This window comes from Loxodonta africana, chromosome 1 (assembly GCF_030014295.1).
Source record: "Loxodonta africana isolate mLoxAfr1 chromosome 1, mLoxAfr1.hap2, whole genome shotgun sequence".
In the NCBI taxonomy this organism is placed as follows: domain Eukaryota; kingdom Metazoa; phylum Chordata; class Mammalia; order Proboscidea; family Elephantidae; genus Loxodonta; species Loxodonta africana.
In genome coordinates, this window is record NC_087342.1 from 97,481,437 (window position 1) to 97,499,009 (window position 17,573).

The 17,573-nt window shown below is 43.2% G+C and overlaps 1 protein-coding gene across 2 annotated transcripts; it reads right to left on the reverse strand.

Moving 5' to 3' along the window:
- Positions 1–2,261: 2,261 nt before the first annotated feature.
- Positions 2,262–16,499, reverse strand: LOC100659676 (DLA class II histocompatibility antigen, DR-1 beta chain-like). 2 transcript variants are annotated; one of them, XM_064285209.1, is made up of 6 exons: positions 16,357–16,499; positions 6,872–7,141; positions 4,337–4,618; positions 3,506–3,616; positions 2,914–2,937; positions 2,262–2,607 (listed from the first exon to the last, which is right to left on the reverse strand). In XM_064285209.1, the coding sequence occupies exons 1-6, from the start codon at positions 16,454–16,456 to the stop codon at positions 2,594–2,596; spliced, it is 801 nt and encodes a 266-aa protein (XP_064141279.1). In that variant the 5' UTR covers positions 16,457–16,499; the 3' UTR covers positions 2,262–2,593. The 2 variants fall into 2 exon arrangements, with proteins under 2 accessions (XP_064141279.1, XP_064141272.1); XM_064285202.1 differs by lacking the exons at positions 2,914–2,937; positions 16,357–16,499 and having other exon boundaries at positions 6,872–7,220.
- Between the last annotated feature and the right edge of the window lie 1,074 nt (positions 16,500–17,573).

Sequence of the window (17,573 nt, forward strand, 5' to 3'; positions counted from 1 at the left end):
AGCAGTTATAAATATATTCTGTAGCTATTGGCTGTAGTCAACATATGTGTCAAGGAGTGTCATTGCTGGGTCATGGGAGAACATCATGATAAACTGAGAAAGTATGCAAGTTGTCAAGGATTTCCTTTGCGTGGATCCACAATCAACACCAGTCTAGAAAACAAATAAAGTATTCCCTTTGGAAAATCTATTGCAAAAGACCTTTCTGAGAGAATGAAGAACACCAAGGTCACAAGATAACTATGAGCCCAAGAGACAGAAAGGGCCACAAGAACTAGAGACTTACATCATCCTGAGACCAGAAGAACTAGATGGTGCCTGGCCACAACCAATGACTGCCCTGAGAGGGAACACAACAGAGAACCCCTGAGGGAGCAGGAGATCAGTGGGATGCAGACCCCAAATTCTCACAAAAAGACCATACTTAATGGTCTGACTGAGACTAGAGGAATCCAGGCGGTCATGGTCCCCAAACCTTCTGTTGGCCCAGGACAGGAACCATTCCAGAAGACAACTCATCAGACATGAAAGGGACTGGACAGTGGGTAGGAGAGAGATGCTGATGAAGAGTGAGCTATTTGTATCAGGTGGACACTTGAGACTGTGTTGGCATCTCCTGTCTGGAGGGGGGATGGGAGGATAGAGAGAGTTGGAAGCTGGCAAAATTGTCACGAAAGGAGAGACTGGAAGGGCTGACTCATTAGGGGGAGAGCAAGTGGGAGTATGGACTAAGGTGTAAATAAACTTATATGTGACAGTCTGACTTGATTTGTAAATGTTCACTTGCAGCTCAATAAAAGTTAAAAAAAAAAGACCTTTTTGAAGTGTTAAAATGCAAAGATATCACTTTGAATATTAAGGTGCGCCTTACCAAGCTAAGGTATTTTCAATCACCTCATGTGCATGTGAAACCTGAACATTGAATAAGGAATACCGAAAAAGTATTGACACTTTTGAATTATGGAGGTGGCAAAGAATATTGACTATACCATGCACTACCAGAAGAACCAACAAAGCTCTCTTGGAAAAAGTACAGACAGAATGCTCATTAGAAGCGAGGAGGAAAGACCTCATCTCACTTAATTGGACATGTTATCAGGAGGGGCCAATCCCTGGAGAAGGGCATCGTACTTGGTAGAGTAGAGGGTCAATAAAAAGAAGAAGACCCTCAACAAGACAGACCGACAGTGGCCTAGTGTCTGCAGCAATGGGCTCAGAAATAGCACCAATAGCGAGGATGGTGCAGGACCAGACAACCTTTTGATCTGTTATACATAAGGTCACTATGAGTCAGAAGCAACTCCATGTCGCCTAACAAAACAAAATGACAGACGTATAAGTTTTTAAGAATTTGACAAACTGTTTTCCTAAGGGGTTGTAACATAATACGTTTCGACCAGCGATGCATCAGGGTTTAGAAAGGTTTAGATATACAAATGATGATAATAGTAATAAAAATAATATTTCTGCTTATTAATTTTATACTTTATATTTTGTTGAAAGGAATGAGTTTAGTATAGACTTTTCTAAAACTCTCTATTTAACTTAAAGTACACATCAAATGTTTTGGCATCTAATTTCTATTCATCTCTATTTCACTGGTGCATTTACCCAACACTGAATCAATACCAAAAGCGTGTTTACTACAATCGATGTATAATATATTTTAACATATTATAGAGTTGGTCACTCCTCATTGTGCTACTTTTTAATAAAATTCCCTTGGAAAATATAGTTTTTCCCATAAAACTAAGTATCAGCACTTTCAGTTCTAAAAATAAAACAGAGAAGTAATACTCTTGTGTGCTTCTTTTAAAATTGTTATTGGGTTTATGGCTGGCATTCCATACTCGATATGTTCACCAAAAAAAAAAAAAAAAGATTCAAAACATGAATATATAGGCCTTCATGCAGAAATGAATTTAAAATACTGATAACCTTAGTTCCAGACACCACAGTTTCTCATGTTTGTTTTCTCCCATCTGTAGCCCATGGTAGAAAGGGACCTGTGTATTTATCTTTGATGATGCACAGGTGAAGGAGAGCACCATGATCTGGGTGCATTAAAGGGCCTTCTCCTAGCACAGTGAAATGTTCCTTACAGGACACAGAAAACCCAAAAAATAACAGGCAAGGAAATCTTCTGGATGTACATATTTCCAAAATTCAGGAATATAAGTGAAAGCAATTACTGTATTACAATGCAATCCTCATTTTCTCTCTTATTTCTATTTCTTTTTCTTAAAGCTATAGGAAAAAGATGATTTTCACTCCATGTTTATTTGAGAAAACTTTTATGAAGCAATGTGAGCAATGAGTTCAGATACATGGGGAGGAGTAAGGATGAATAAAAAGGAAACTGGGGAAAAAGGAACACAAGGTGCTCTAAGCAACATCCGGGACCTACAGGCTAAGGCCAGGGACTGAAGAAACTCATCAATGACAACATTTTCTATACGGCCAGTGAACCAGGAGTGAGCCAGATCCTGAAGAAGCATTCTCTTCACGGAAGAATAAGAGTGAAGCTCAAATCTTTTCGTGCTGTGAAGAAGCTGGGAGAGAAGGTTCTTCCTTGAGTGTCACCATCTTCACTTCAGCTCAGGAATCCTGAACAAGACAGAGAGCAGTGTGGTTTCCAAACCTAATTCTATGAACAAATGCTTTTTCCCCTCTCTCAGACCCTCAGGTTATAGCAATGCAGTCAGAAGAAAGAAACAAATGCCTTAAGTCTCCGTGACCCAACGCTACTCTAGAGCACAGGGCTTTTAAGCAGAAAGAAGAATCTCAGTACAAACTGCCTGATCAGAAGTCTGAATTCAGTCTTTCCTGATATTTCTGTCTCTTGTCTTATCTCCTCTACTATAATTCTAGGAGAACCAAATCTCATTGTAAAAGGCAATGAAAGTGTATTACCTGTTGGTTGAAGTCCAGAGCGTGCTGGGGAAGAGAGAAGAAGATGTATGTTTACAAGATATAGAGGCACATCTGTCCCCACACACCATGTCCTCAGTTCTAGGTCTCCCACCTGAGATTTCTCTAACACCACAACCCACATCACATAATGGCAGAAAAGAGGGCAGAGTCGGAGAGCCTGCAATCTGTGAAGCTTCTGCCACACCTGAGATTTCTCTAACACCACAACCCACATCACATAATGGCAGAAAAGAGGGCAGAGTCGGAGAGCCTGCAATCTGTGAAGCTTCTGCCACACAAATCCAGTATCATTTTATTTAGCTTCAGTAGTTCCTCTTTCATCTGCCCCAGGATCCTGAGCCAAGATCTCCATGCTCAGTAGCCTTTCTTTTACCTGCCACAGGTTATGACCCCTGTGCTTTGACAAAAGAACAACGGGTTCTTTATTTCTGAATGCCCCAAAATTTGGGATTGACAGGAAAACAAAAGCATTATACAAGATACTTGCTCTATAGAAAAATAAGTTGAACAAAGCCCTATTTCCTCCTCAGCGGAGTCCATGGGGAACCCCAGCTACCACCAGCTTCCTTACCCTTCTGGTTCCTGAAGTGGATGAACAGCCCCGCCCCAAGGAAGAGCAGACCCAGAACCAAGCCCCCGATTCCACTCAGCATCTTGCTCTGTGCAGATCCCGATTGTGCCCCTAAGAGAAGAAGCCAGCTTTAGTGATTTTTACCCCAAATCCAACTTCTCTAATTGAGATTCTGAGATTCAGAGCTTTGAGAATGGGGGAAGAAGTCTGTTCTGCAAAATAGAATAACTGGTCACTCGAGGAAAACAAAGTTTTCACAATCTCACTGAGGAGGTACAAGGTTGAGGCACTGAACTCATTAATATCACACCCTGACGTGAGGTTTGACCACACATCTGATGTGTGAGGAGCCTGGGACTCAGTGAGGTTCAGTAGCTTGTCTAGAGTGACAGAGCTAATAAAGGGCAGAGCTGAGATCGCATTCCCCTCAGGTCAGGAAGGGCCCTGCGTTGTAGACGACGCTTCTCTCCTCAGATCACAGTGACCATCTATACAACTCAGAGCAACAGCACAGGAACTAGAAGCCCAGCCTAGGAAGCAGGGGTCTGGTACCCAGGGCCAAGAGGGTGACCATGCCCTGTGATATCATGAGAAGGTTCAAAACAGGAACAACCTCATTTCTGCCTGCCAGGAATAACTGTCTCCCCAGGGGATATAGGTATTTGTGGAAAGAATCACAGAGATACTACCCTCAGTGACCTGTGCTGAAGCAGAAGAGAACATGGAGAAAATGAAAACATGGGGCAGGAAGAGGAGAAACCCTACACTCAGGGATAAGCAAAGCCCCGTTCTTGGTGAGTAAGGAACTACTGAGGTCAGAGAGCTTCTCACTCCATTCCACTGTGACAGGGCTTGTCAGGCTTGGGTGCTCCACTTGGCAGGAGTAAACCTCTCCACTCTGAGGAATGGTTTCAAGCATCACCAGGATCTGGAAGGTCCAGTCTCCATTCTGAATCAGGCCTGTGGAGACAACCCCAGCCTCCTCTTCCTGGCCGTTCCGGAACCAGCTGACTTCAATGTGGCCTGGATAGAAACCATTCACAGAGCAGACCAGGAGGTTGTGGTGCTGCAGGGGCTGAGTCTTTGCCAGATACACAGTCACCACAGGCTCAACTAGGAGAGAAAAGGCAGAGAGAATAAGTGAGGAAGTCATAGTAAGTCTTCTTGGCTTTCTTTTTGTCTCTCTTCAAACCTAGTCTGACATATTTTTTTTTTTTTAATTGCTGTCTAGTGGATTTTGACTCATAGCAACCCTGCAAGGTTTCCCAGGAGTGGCTGGTGGACTCGAACTGTCAATCTTTTAGTTAGCAGCTGAGCTCTTAACCACTATGCCACCAAGGCTCCCAAGTCTTGCTCGGGTCTCCCTCAAGTTGGCCATGTGGCCATACGAGTCAGTATGTCAGGGGCCTTGAACTTAAACCATTAGATTTGAGAGACATTGGTAACATTGTGGGTTTTTAGATAATTGAAACAGTTATTCACTGTTATAATCTTCGTAAAGCATATAGTGTTTAATGAAAAGCGTGGCTTTGAGTGCCAAGGTGGCTGGGTTCAAATTCAGGCTCTGCCTCTTACTGGATGTTCCTGGGAGGGTTTTTTAATTCCTTGGTGCTTCAACTTTCTCACCTGTAGTGAGGAATAATAATATTAACTTATCTCTTAGTGTTATGTGAGAATTGATGCAATTAAAATACATAAAATCGTGACTGGACTTAGTATTCAATATATGTTTGTTACTTATTCTCTTTGTTTACTCTGAGAGAAAAGGTGATTCAAAGTAGTGTGGAGCGATTAGGGAACAGCAGTGGGATAGGTGAGGACATAAGAGCATGAAGTCCTATGTTTACTCTGAGAGAAAAGGTGATTTAAAGTAGTGTGGAGAGATTGGGGAACAGCAGTGGGATAGGTGGGGAGATCAGAGCATGAAGTCCTAGAATGCTATCTTGATGCCCTCACACCTTCAGAGCCACAGAAATGGTTCTACCACTGGGAGGCAGGAATAGACAGAGGTGATTCTCTAACTCTGTGACTTGAGTCCCAAGGAAAGCAGGGGGGTCTGGTGGGATAAAGTCATAAGGGAAGTCATTCATTCCAAAAAGTTCTAATGTGTACTGTCCTCTGTTCAATGTCTCTCCTTTTTCAAAACAAACATATGTAGTATTGGAGTTGTTACCCTTTTACAACTGTCTCTCTTCCCAAACTGACATTTGAAATCAGGGCATGGTCTGGGGCTCGTTAATATATATGCTTAAGGCTTTGGACAGTCTTGGAGACTAGCAGATCCTCAGTAAATACAATTATTTTTTTAAAAGAAGGAGAAACTCGGGAGACAACTTTTTCACAATACCACAAAGTGGTAGATTTAAGATTGATAGTAAATCATTACCAACAATTTTGCAAAGCATTTCATTTAATCAAAATGTTTAAATTATTAACATTGAAAATAACAGTCAAAGTATAAACCACAAAGTGAAGAAAATGCAGAATCAAACAGCAGCAATAGGTTAGTAGTCTTACTTCCTAGAGACCCCATTTCTCTGAAAAAAAGCTAGAACCCTAGAGATAAAAAAAAAAAAAAATTTTTTTTGAGATAGCAGTCACTAAATAATTCTTAGAGTAGTAATTAAAATTGGCCAATAAATATATGAAAACACATTTAAGAGCCTCATAAATAAATAGAAATTAAAAATAAAAAATGAAAATTTCAAATAAATATTCAGCAGTATTTTTTTTTTAAAAAAAGACCTAAGGAAGGAGACTGTGGGGTAAATCGTGTTACAACCATAAAAAAACAATAATATGAACCTAGTTGAATAATATAGTATTATAAAAATTGCAACATCAGCATGTTAGTAAAAATTTATAGTTCAGAAAAGCTAGTTTGGGAATTATTTCAACCATGTAAAAATATATACATTAAAAAAATAGCAAGAAATTTAGGCCTAAAAGAAGCCTCAGAAAGGTCAGAGGTGGCTCAGAATTTCCTTCTCCTCCACCCCCCTAAAGATAAATAAACTACTGTGGTACTTTCTCCTCAGTGAAATACTTACGGAAACAAAACAAACAAACAACACAGCCTTTTTATTTCAGGGATTCATGGCTGAGAAGGTCCTGTGCTAAGGACAGCCTGGGAGGAGCCCCACATTATCCCACATGTTGCCTCCCCCATCTCGCCTCCCCCTCAGCTCTCCCCACAGTGGCCCCAGGACAACCTGAGGGCCCCCCTCCTGCACCCACACCCCACACACCACAGTCTGCCTCCCTCTGCCCCTCACAGCCCAGCCTGCACCCCGCCACACACATTCTGCCTCCCTCTGCCCCCCCCCCCACACACACACACACACAGGCCCCCCCCCCAGCGCTCACCTCTCCGCTGCACCGTGAAGCTCTCAACAACCCCGTAGTTGTGTCTGCACACAGTGTCCACCTGGCCCCGCCTGTCATCCAGGATCTCCTTCTGGCTGTTCCAGGCCTCGGCTTGCGGCCGCCCCAGCTCCGTCACCGCCACGTACTCCCCCACGTCGCTGTCGAAGCGCATGTGCTCCTCCCGGTTGTAGACGTGTCTCTCCACAAACCGCACCCGCTCCGTCCCGTTGGTGAAGTGACACTCGGCCTTAAACTGATGCAGGAAACGTGCTGTGGGGACAGGAAACATCCGGTCACCGGCAGCCTCTCGGGAAGAAACTGACTGCGAAGCCATCAGTCAGGGGCCCCTGGCGCGAGGTGGCGGCACTAACGACCCCTGAGGGGCTCCACCCCCAACACCAAGCCACCGGCCTGTGCGGCTTCATCTTTCACCCGCCTGATCCGGACTGAGGCCCCGCAGGGCGGAGGGCGCCCGCCTGGTCCCGGGTCCTGTGATCCTCTCCTGCTTAGACACTGGGCGGGAGACCTCCAGGTCGGGGCCAGGTGAGGATTTGCCCCCATCCCTGCCGTCTGCAGAAACCCTGCTGGCTAGTGGTTAACAGCTAGGCTACTAACCAGAAGGTCGGCAGTTCAAATCCACCAGGTGCTCCTTGGAAACCCCACCGGGCAGTGCTACTTTGTCTTATACGGTCGCAATGAGTCGGGATCCACTGGACAGCAACGGGTTTGGTTTTTGGTTTCGGGTCTATACCACCCATTCCGGAAGCCTCCCGTCCTTTCACCTCCCATGGCTTTTCACCAGTTTCCCTGAACACTCCCCACCTCCTCCATTCTGTAGACACTTCTGTAGTCCTGACCTGTGACCCCTGTGCTGCCCCCTGGGAATCCAAGGGAGGGAAAATCAGATTCTCTCCTCCACTCAGGGAGCTGAAATTGTAGTGAAAGTGCCACATAAAACCCAAACACACAAGACATTATACAGGAGTGACAACTGTCAGAAAAGGAAAAGTGTGGCCTTCTGTACAGAGGAAAATGGTATGAGCTAGATTGTCTTAGGGTGCCAGAGAAGGACGAACGCTCTGAAAAGTGACATTTAAGATGATGTTAGGGATTCAATTGTGTCCCCCCAAATATGCGTTGTAAATCCTAATGAGTTTTCTTTTTTATGTTAATGACTCAGTATGACTGTAGGGTGTGTCTTAAGTCAATCCCTTCTGAGACATAAAAAGAGCAGACTGAACAACAAGCACACATGGGGGAAGAGAAATGCCAAGCCACATTTAGATCTCCCAAAAGAGAAACTCAAAGACACAAGAACTTCCCTTCAGGGCCAACAGAGACAGAAACCCTTCCCCTAGAGTCAGCATCCAGATTTCAGATGTCTAGTCCCTTAAATGGAAACCCTAGTGGCACAGTGGTCAAGAGCTATATAGGGCTGCCAACCAAAAGGTTGGTAGCTTGAATCCACCAGGTGCTCCTTGGAAACCCTATGGGGCAGTTCTACTCTGTCCTACGGGGTCGCTATGTCAAAATCGACTGGAAAGCAACAGGTTTGGTTTTTTGGGAGTCTCCTAAACTGTGAGAAAATAGATTTCTGTTTGTTAAAGCCACCCACTTGTGGTATGTCTGTTATACCAGCACTAGATAACCAAAACAGACAACATGAAATACTAAGCTGATGTGAGCTAGGGAAAGAGTGGGGTGTGTGTGGAGTTTGGGCTAAAAGGGAGGCACATTGCAGGTAAAGGTAATACCATGTGCAAAACCTCGAAAGAATCAATGAGCTTCTTCAAGAAGCCAGAAGATCTCACTGAAGCACAGAGAGTGAAGGGAAAGGGACAGAAAAGATCCAGCTGGAGAAATCACACGGAGCCAGGTACTTAAAGCCTTGTAGGTGATGTTAGGATTGTGGATTTATATCGAATGTAATAGGAACTGAAAAACTATCGTTTCGAGCAGATTAATACCATGATCTAATACATGATCGAGTACCCTATCCCTTATCTACATTTCAAAATCCAAAAATTTCTGAAAACAAAAAGAAAAAAACATTTTTTTAACTTTGGTGCCAAAACTCATTTGGCAAATCTGACCTGATGAGATAAGGGTTCAGAGTTCTGATGTACCATACATGCTTCTGTACATTCTTCTGGGTTTTGTTTTTAAGTTTAATTGACTATGAACTGTGAAACTGTCAAAAAAAAAAAAAAGTTAAAGAATAACCTCGTAGTTTAAAATCATAAAAATAAAAGGACACGTCAGATGTTAAAGTATAGAATATAGAATCACTGCAGGCCTTTGAGGCATTAGAGTTAAAAATACTTGTGGCAGTCACCTCCATGTATGACTTAACAACATAAAGGCAAGTAGTTGAAAGATAGCAGAGATGCTGATGACCAAGAACTCAGCAAATATTGAAAACCATTGCATAAGAAGAAAAAAAGCTAAAATCTTGAACTTGCATTGATTGAATAAAAGCAACTACAAAGTTGAAAATTTTCTAATGTTTTGGCAGGGCAACAAGCTAAAATAAACCATGAAAGAGTGAGTTGGGAGGTGTGTGTATGTCTAACCTATGAGCCTAGAACTTTCAGAAGCAGCATAGTGTGAGCCAGTGTGTGTAACTCTATTGACATTTTGGACTGAATGATTCCTCGTTGTGGAGGGCTCTCCTATGCATTGTGGATGTTCAGCAGCATCCCTGGTCTCACCCACTGGATACCAATAGCATCTCCAGTTGTGACAAAGAAAATTTCTCCAGACATTGCCAAGTGCCTCCTGAGGGACAAATTGTCCCTGGGTGAGACTCACTGGTGAAAACCATCTGAAAAGTCTGTGGTGAAGAAGTCCATGTTCACTATGAAAAAAGTAGATGAAAATTACATGGAAAATTGTGCCAAATTACATCTGATGAAAACCTTAGTGGAGAACAGATCTATTTTGCTGGAAAAAAATTTATTTTACTGGGACTGGATTCTTAAAGAAACAGAAAATTCAAGATGTCTAAGGAGAGAGTAGAAAAAGCTCCGATGGATTCTCACAGCAGGTGTGCTAACGCTCAGGTTCTCCCCAAACACAGTGAGCAGGGCTCAGTGTCACTGAATTGTCCATGCGGAGACTGTGAGATGGGTGCCTGTTTGTGGTGCATATTTTCACCACAATGAAAACGAAAAAGGGGGCAATGAATGGAAAAGCCAAAATCCGGGATGTCTGAAAGGACTAAGTATTATACTTGTGCTTTAATTTTCAAAAAGAAAAACATGGAGAACCAGAGGCCTGATTTCTGTCTGGTTTATTAATCACTTTTTTTTTTTAGCAGTGGCTTAAGTTCAGTAAACCAAAAAAACCAAACCCGCTGCCATCAAGTCGATTGAAATGGGAGAAAACAGTAAAATTGTATTATTTCTGTACCACTGCTCCACACACACTCCTTCCTGAACTTTGTGTAAAAACTAAAGTTTATGGCTTTTAATTTCTCCCAGTGACACATCTGTATTGAAGCCTGTGTCCGAGGACTCTTCTGTCCCATGGAGAAACCTCTTGCCATCGAGTCAATTACAACTTATAGCGACACTATAGGACAGTGTGGAACTGCCCCATGGGGTTTCCAAGGCTGGAATCTTGGAGCCCGCGTTGCACAACGGTTAAGCAATAAGCTTCTAATCAAAAGGCTGGCAGTTCAAACCATCCAGCTGCTGCATGCGAGAAAATACCTGGGGATCTTCTGCTGCAAAGATTTCAGCCTAGGAAACCCTTTGGGGCAGTTCTACTGTGTCATTTAGGGTCGCTATGAATCTGAATTGACTCAGCGGCACACAACAACAACAATAATTATGGAAGTAGATTGTCACATCTATCTCCTGCAGGGCAGTTAGTGGGTTTGAACCACCGACCTTTAGGCTAGCAGCCCAGAGCTATAAACAGTTTTTAAACTCTATATTGCCGGAGTTTGCAGATGCCGAAGAATCCAAAACTTTCTGGAGAAAATCAATTGCTAACATGCTAAGATTAATCAATTAACCTTTACAAATATTTGGCACAGACTGTGAGCTGTCCTGACTTTGCAAATGACCTAGCAGATGACGGTTTGAAAAACTGTCACGTCACTAAGGAGAAGAAACTGATCTCAAACTTCAATATATGATGGCAGTTTTTCAGGGAAAAGTTTCAATAAGTCAGAGGAAGCTGCCATCAAAATTACTGAGCACTGACAATGAGGCCCCTGCTGGGCTTTCCTGGGGTGACAGGAGCATGGCAGTGGTGACATGGAGAGCTCAGGTGGAAAGGTCCCCAAAGGTGACATGGTGAGAACAGGGGATCAGTTCATTAACAGCCTTGAACAGGTGCATTCACTACAGAGCCTGAGTGTCGCAGCTTCCTCAGTGAGGGAGACACTGCTGACACAGAGCTGCAATGGTGCTGCGAGGAGCTTTAAAATGACAGTCTAGTGAGCGCTGCTTCATCCTTTGTGAATTTCATTCCTGGAAAGAATGAATTGTCCAACCCAACTTGATGATGAAGAGAATAATGACCATGATTTACCTACTACTCCGAGATCCTCAAGCAATAGGATGTAATAAGCATGGATACGTATTAGCTTAATATTTAGCTTAATGCGAGTCATAGGTAAGTTGGAAGTGTTACTGAATATTTTCTCTAAGAAAAACGTATTGGAATATTTATTCTATATTTACCTCACTGTTTCATTTGCTATTTCTTATTATGAAAATCATCTCCAATACCACATATTGTTATTCTTCCATAAGTGTGAGTACTCAGAGGTTTGGGTGTAGAAATATTGTTGTGTTTGGTTATAGGTTATTTCTCTTTTATTGCACTGCAGGTGTTTGTAATTTGTTGGGAAAATTAATTTTTAAAATCCAGACTTCTAACTTCTAAAGGTCATCTGGCTCTAAGAATTTCAGAAATAGAATTCTAGATCTGTACATGTTTTCAGACATCACTGACAACAGAGTAAACAGTGAAGTGGACATGGAAAAAGGCAAGAATGGAAGAAAAGAGACGAGTTTGGGGGCTACTAGAATAATCCAGGCACAGGATGACAGCGGCCTGAACAATGGTGGTAGACTGGTACCTAGAAGGTGGTGGGCAGACTTGAGGGCTATTTTGTGCATAGCATCCATGGATATGTGGATGGAGAGAAAAATCATAGCTTGTATTGATGTAAGACTAGAGTATAAAAAAAAAGGTGTAGCAGGAACTATTTCTAATGCTTTACATAGGTCATATCTTTTAATCCTCAGAACAATTCCATGAAGGAGATACAATTCTCCTCATTTTACAATTGAAGCAACGAAAGCCCAGAGGGGCTAAATGACTTGATCGTAGTCAAATATTTCATGGCAGGTGAAGCAAGGATTAGAACTCAGGGAATCTGGCTCCAGCATCCTAGCACTTCGCCAGGACACTATTCTAACTTCCTGCAAGTGATTAATTACATGTTCTGTGCCTTGTACCACAGCTGCTGTGCCAGCGTCCTCCTTAGTGAAGACTGACAGTGACCTCACAGTTCCTAAATTCAATAGATGGTTCTCAATCAATTTCTCAACAGCTTTCAACAGTACTGACCACCACATCTTCTAAACTTGGCAAACTTTTCAAATACTGAGACTTTTTCACTCCCCGTTTTTCATCCCACGTTCTCCCAAACCATAATGTAGTCAGGACACAAGTGTCACACAGGAACTCTGCTAATTTCACTCTACACACCTATATCTGAATTTTCAACCCTTCCATTTATAGGCCTTGTTATAGGCCTTGTACCTAGTAAGTGTCATATATTACTATGCTTTGTGCTAACAGAGACCAGATTTGCTTTGCTCATCACCCTGTCCTTTTCACCTAGGGCAGCGATTGGTGCATTTTAGGTCACTAATAATAAATGCTTGTTGTGCGAGTTACTGATTTTGTGCCTAACCAGTCAACATCGCATACAAAGACACTTTAGCGCTTCCTTGCTATTCTCTAAACATTTCTGGTTCTCAGTTCCTCCCAGCTTCTCTTCAGGCCCTTTTATATTTTAAGTGCTGTTGATTTTCTGATTCCAGAGCACAGTCCTTCCCTGAGACCACATACTCAAAAGAGTCATCTATAATCCTGGGTTCACTTCTTAACCACCCACTCTCTCTTCGAACAGTTCAGTCCCCAGCCTGGATGTACCACTGAGTCTGCCAATGTCAAGTCCACCAAACCCAGTGCTCACTTCTCTGTCATGTTCTCACCTCAGCCACTTCTTAGTGGTATCCACCAGAGCTGACCACTCCCCCCTTCTTGTCACCAATTTTCTTTCCTTGGCTTCTGTGCATCATCACATTCTCTTAGCTTTCCTCCAACAAACACCACTGTTCTCCTTCTCAGTGTCCCTGGCTGACTCATTCTTCTTAGGTCAACTTTTAACGTGAAGATGCCTCTGTGTTTGGCCCTTGACCCTCTTCTTGTTTTCTATCCATATTGTCTCTCCATATGTGACCTCCTCTACTTTCTTGCATTTAATACAATCCGTGTATTGATGACACTGTCACTGATTGAATTATGTCCCCCCAAAAATGTGTGTGTCAATTTGGCTGGGCCGTGATTTCCAGCATTGCGTGGCTGTCCTCCGTCTTGTGATCATAATTTTATATTAAAATATTAGGGTGGGATTGTAGCACTACCCTTACCCAGGCCACATCCCTGATTCATTGTGAAGGGAGTTTCCCTGGGGTGTGGCCTGCACCACCTTTTATCTCTCAAGAGATAAAAGGAAAGGGAAGCAAGCAGAGAGCTGGGGACCTCATGCCACCCAGAAAGAAGCACCAGGAGCAGAGCGCATCTTTTAGACCAGGGGTTCCTGCGCAGAGAAGCTCCTAGTCCAGGGGAAGATTTAAGAGAAAGACCTTCCTCCAGAGCCGACAGAGAGAGGAAGTCTTCCCCTGGAGCTGACACCCTGAATTTAGACTTTCAGCCTACATTACTGCGCAAAAATAAGCTTCTCTTTGTTAAAACCATCCACATGTGGTATTTCTGTTATAGCAGCACTAGTTGACTAAGGCAGAATTTGGTACTGCGAGAGTGGGGTACTGCTCTAACAGATACCTAAAATGTGAAAGCAGTTTTGAAACTGTGAATGGACAGAGTTGTGACAGCAGCAGAGGACCAGCGCAACAGAGAACCTGCAGCAGCAAAGAAGCAGCAACAGCAGAGAACCAACAGCAGCAGAACCAGGAGACCAGCGCAAGCATCTCACAGAGCGAAAGAGCTGAGTGCCTGTGAGCAGGATGCTTCCTGGCGGAGTGGGGTGCCTCCGGGCACTTATCAGTGGAGCTACAGAGCTTTGGAACACTTGCCCCAGCAGGGCAGATGCGTGTGTGAGGCCCGAGGAGCAGAGAGGTCAAGAACACAAGAAGCAGAAGCTGGAGAGACAATACAAGAAGCCAAGCTGCCTCAGTCTCAAAAGGTATGGCCATGACCTCAGGGGTTACAAAGGTTGGAGCCACGGCCTCTGGTGTTTCTAAGGGTGGAGTTGCCACTCAGATGGACTAGGAGAATGGTGAGCCTAAAGCTGAGGGAGCAGAGTTGCTGTCCCAGTGGGCCTGGAAGGCAGAACTGAAGCCCAGGGCCCAGGGGCCTCCACTCAGAATCTGGAGAGTGTGGCCAATACGTAGAGGCTGGAGGGCAGGTCCATTGTATAAATCATCTCAGAGAACAGAGAATTATTTTCAAAGCCTTGAGGGCTAATGTAATGTGTTCTGCTGACTTGCTTGGTGTCTGTTGTCCCTTCTTTTCCTCCAGTTTCTCCCACTGGTAATGGAAATGTCTAGCTTGTGCCTGTTCTGCCATTGTACCATTGGAAGCAGGTAACTTATATTCTTTAGATTTCACAAATGAAGAGGAATTTTTTTTTTATTTTGGACTTGGAGTTAAGACTTTCACTATGATATGACAAGGTATGTTTTGCATGGTGCAAGGATGTGATTTTTTGGGGGCCAAAGGGTAGAATGTCACGGATTGAATTATGTTCCCCAAGAAATGCGTGTATCAATTTGATTGGGCCGTGATTTCCAGCATTGTGTGGTTGTCCTCCATTTTGTGATCGTAATTTTGTTAATTACATTAAAAGGATTAGGGTGGGATTGTGACACCACCCTTACCCAGGTCACATCCTTGATCCAATGTGAAGGGAATTTCCTTGGGGTGTGGCCTGCACCACCTTTTATCTCTCAAGAGTTAAAAAGGAAAGGAAAGCAAGCAGAGAGTTAGGGACTTTGTACCACCAAGAAAACAGCACCAGGAACAGAGAGCGCCCTTTGGACCCAGGGTTCCTGTACCTGAGAAAGCTACTCAACTGGGGGAAGACTGAGGACAAGGACCTTCCTCCAGAGCCGACAGAGAGAGGAAGCCTCACCCTGGAGCCGATGCCCTGAATTTGGACTCGTAACCTACTAGACTGTGAGAAAATAAATTTCTCTTTGTTAAAGCCATCCACTTGTGGTATTTCTGTTATGGCAGCGCTAGATAACTAAGACAGACACCAACTTGTATATCTCCAGTCCTGCACTCTCCCTAAGTTCAAGTCTCATATATTTAATTGACCTCTTGATAACTTCTCATGAATGTCACAATGACATATCAAACCTCGCTTAAACAAAACATTTATTTATAGCCTCCCACTTCAAATAATTTCCTCCCTTGATGTGCCCTGGCTCAATAAAGAGCATGGACATCTACCTAGTTATTCAAGACAAAATCCTTAGAGATAAGTTTGATTTTCTGCTTTCCCTCCCCACTCACATTTTATCCATCCATAAGTCATCCCAAATATATCTTAAAATTGTCCACTTGTCTGTCTTTATCACTAGACCAGTAAATGAAGCCACAAGCATGACTTCCCTGTAGAATTCTACAATGTTCCTTAACTGTTTACTTGCCTCCATTTGTGAACCCTACAATCTATTTTCAACATAGTAGCTAAAATTATTTTTAAAAATAAATATAAATTACCTCTCCACATAACCCTCCAGTGGCTTCACATATCTCTTTAAGCAAAATTCAGATTTCTTACCATGGCTGTCAGGGCTTTAATGATTTGGCTTCTGACTCCCTCTGCAACCTCATCTTATGCTACTCTCCCCCTTGCTCGCTATGCTCAGTCACTCTAGCCTTCTTCCTCTCCCTTAAACGTAGCAAACATCCTACCACATTTAGACCTTTTTCCTGTAGTTTCCTCTCCCTTGAGCACTTGTCCCTTAGATCTTCACATGGCTGGCTTCTTCTCATCATTCATGCCTCAGCAAAACGTGATTTTCCCAGGGACCGTTCCCCAGTCACTTGTCGAAAGAATTTTGGATTCATACGATAGATAATCATTGAAGAAAATCCCACAATTTTTTTTTTAAAGAACTTGACTTCTCATAGCCTGGACAAAAGTTAACTCTTTTCCTACTCATCCCACCCCATAATAGCTACCACCCAAAGTGTGCACTTACGTCGGGTGTCCCTGGACAAAGCCAGAGGAGGGCTCAGCACCATCAGTATCAGAGTCAGAGCTGCCATCCTGGTGCCCCTGGGGAACCATAAGCACACCATGCTGGAGAACAGGAGAGCACAGGGTAAGAGAGGAGCAGGCAAGTCTCCCTCAATGAGGCCTATGACCCTCCACCCACATTCCAAATAACAGGAGCCAAGGAACTCATTGCATTGCCTCTGGATTGGGTAACCTCGGTATTGAGAACCAATCAGCATTTGACAGGAATAGCATCATCAGTTGCTGGTCAGCTCCTTAGTATGAAGGTCCTCTTCTGAAACTTAGATTTACTTCATTAAAAGGATTATTTCAATTTTGCACTTTAAAGATTTGATCCAACTGCATCTAAAACCTTTCAATTGGCCCCTGTTGTGAGGCAGCTTGTGCTGGTCAGTGATGTGTACACACAAGTTTAAGCCCTTTAGGAGCCTTAGTCTCTCCTATGGTTGGAGACAGAGCTGTTTGGTCGAGTGAATGTGAGTGTGTTTGGGAGGAGAGGTGGTGGAGGAAAGATGCCTGCAAGTCAGGAGATCTTTAATCTTAATCAGCATCACTTAGTGCTGTAGATTTGGGAAAATTAACTTTTCACAGGCGCAATGAAGACATTGTGATTTTTTCAGGAATCTCAATACTTGAAAATGCTGTGATCCTTGGAAAACTTAGGAGGCTCCTCAAGAAGCAGCATTGCCTGGTAACTGATGATGTAACAGAATTACAGCTTTTGATTGGAGAGCATAGTCTGTGCCTCCTTAGAGATAAGGTGTCTCTGACAAACAAAAGGAAATTGAAAGTTAGTCAATAATTTAACCTGAGTGAAAAGTTTTTTCAGGTTTGTTTCTTGATACCATCACTGAGTTTAGTGGCACCTCCAGAATACATGGGAGGCAATCGGTGTGGAATGGAGGGTCTCAAAGGCACCTTTGCACAGCACTTAACCTAACAATGTAATAAGGTAAATGGTTCAAATCAAAGGAAGCAAGGGGCTGAGAGATCAATAAGGGACTCAAAGTCAGCCTTTGGCACACGTCTGCTTTAGAATAATTAATATTTGTGTGGGAAAGTGTTCAGTCCCTTGCTCTCAGTTCCCATTATGATTTTCTCACTTACCTAGGGATGTTTTTTGAATTGATCCTCTTCCCTTGCTTTACCCTAGAGAATGATATAAGAAGACTTTGCTAA

What these genes read in the sequence shown, in the direction of transcription:
- LOC100659676 (XM_064285209.1), bottom strand. Translation starts at nt 16,456, where the DNA reads ATGGTGTGCTTATGGTTCCCCAGGGGCACCAGGATGGCAGCTCTGACT. An exon ending in CCCTGTCACAGTGGAATGGA is followed by an intron (nt 3,617 to 4,336) that starts GTGAGAAGCTCT and finishes TTCTTCTCTTAG; the next exon opens with GGGCACAATCGGGATCTGCA. An exon ending in CCACTTCAGGAACCAGAAGG is followed by an intron (nt 2,938 to 3,505) that starts GTAAGGAAGCTG and finishes TCTCTTCCCCAG; the next exon opens with CACGCTCTGGACTTCAACCA.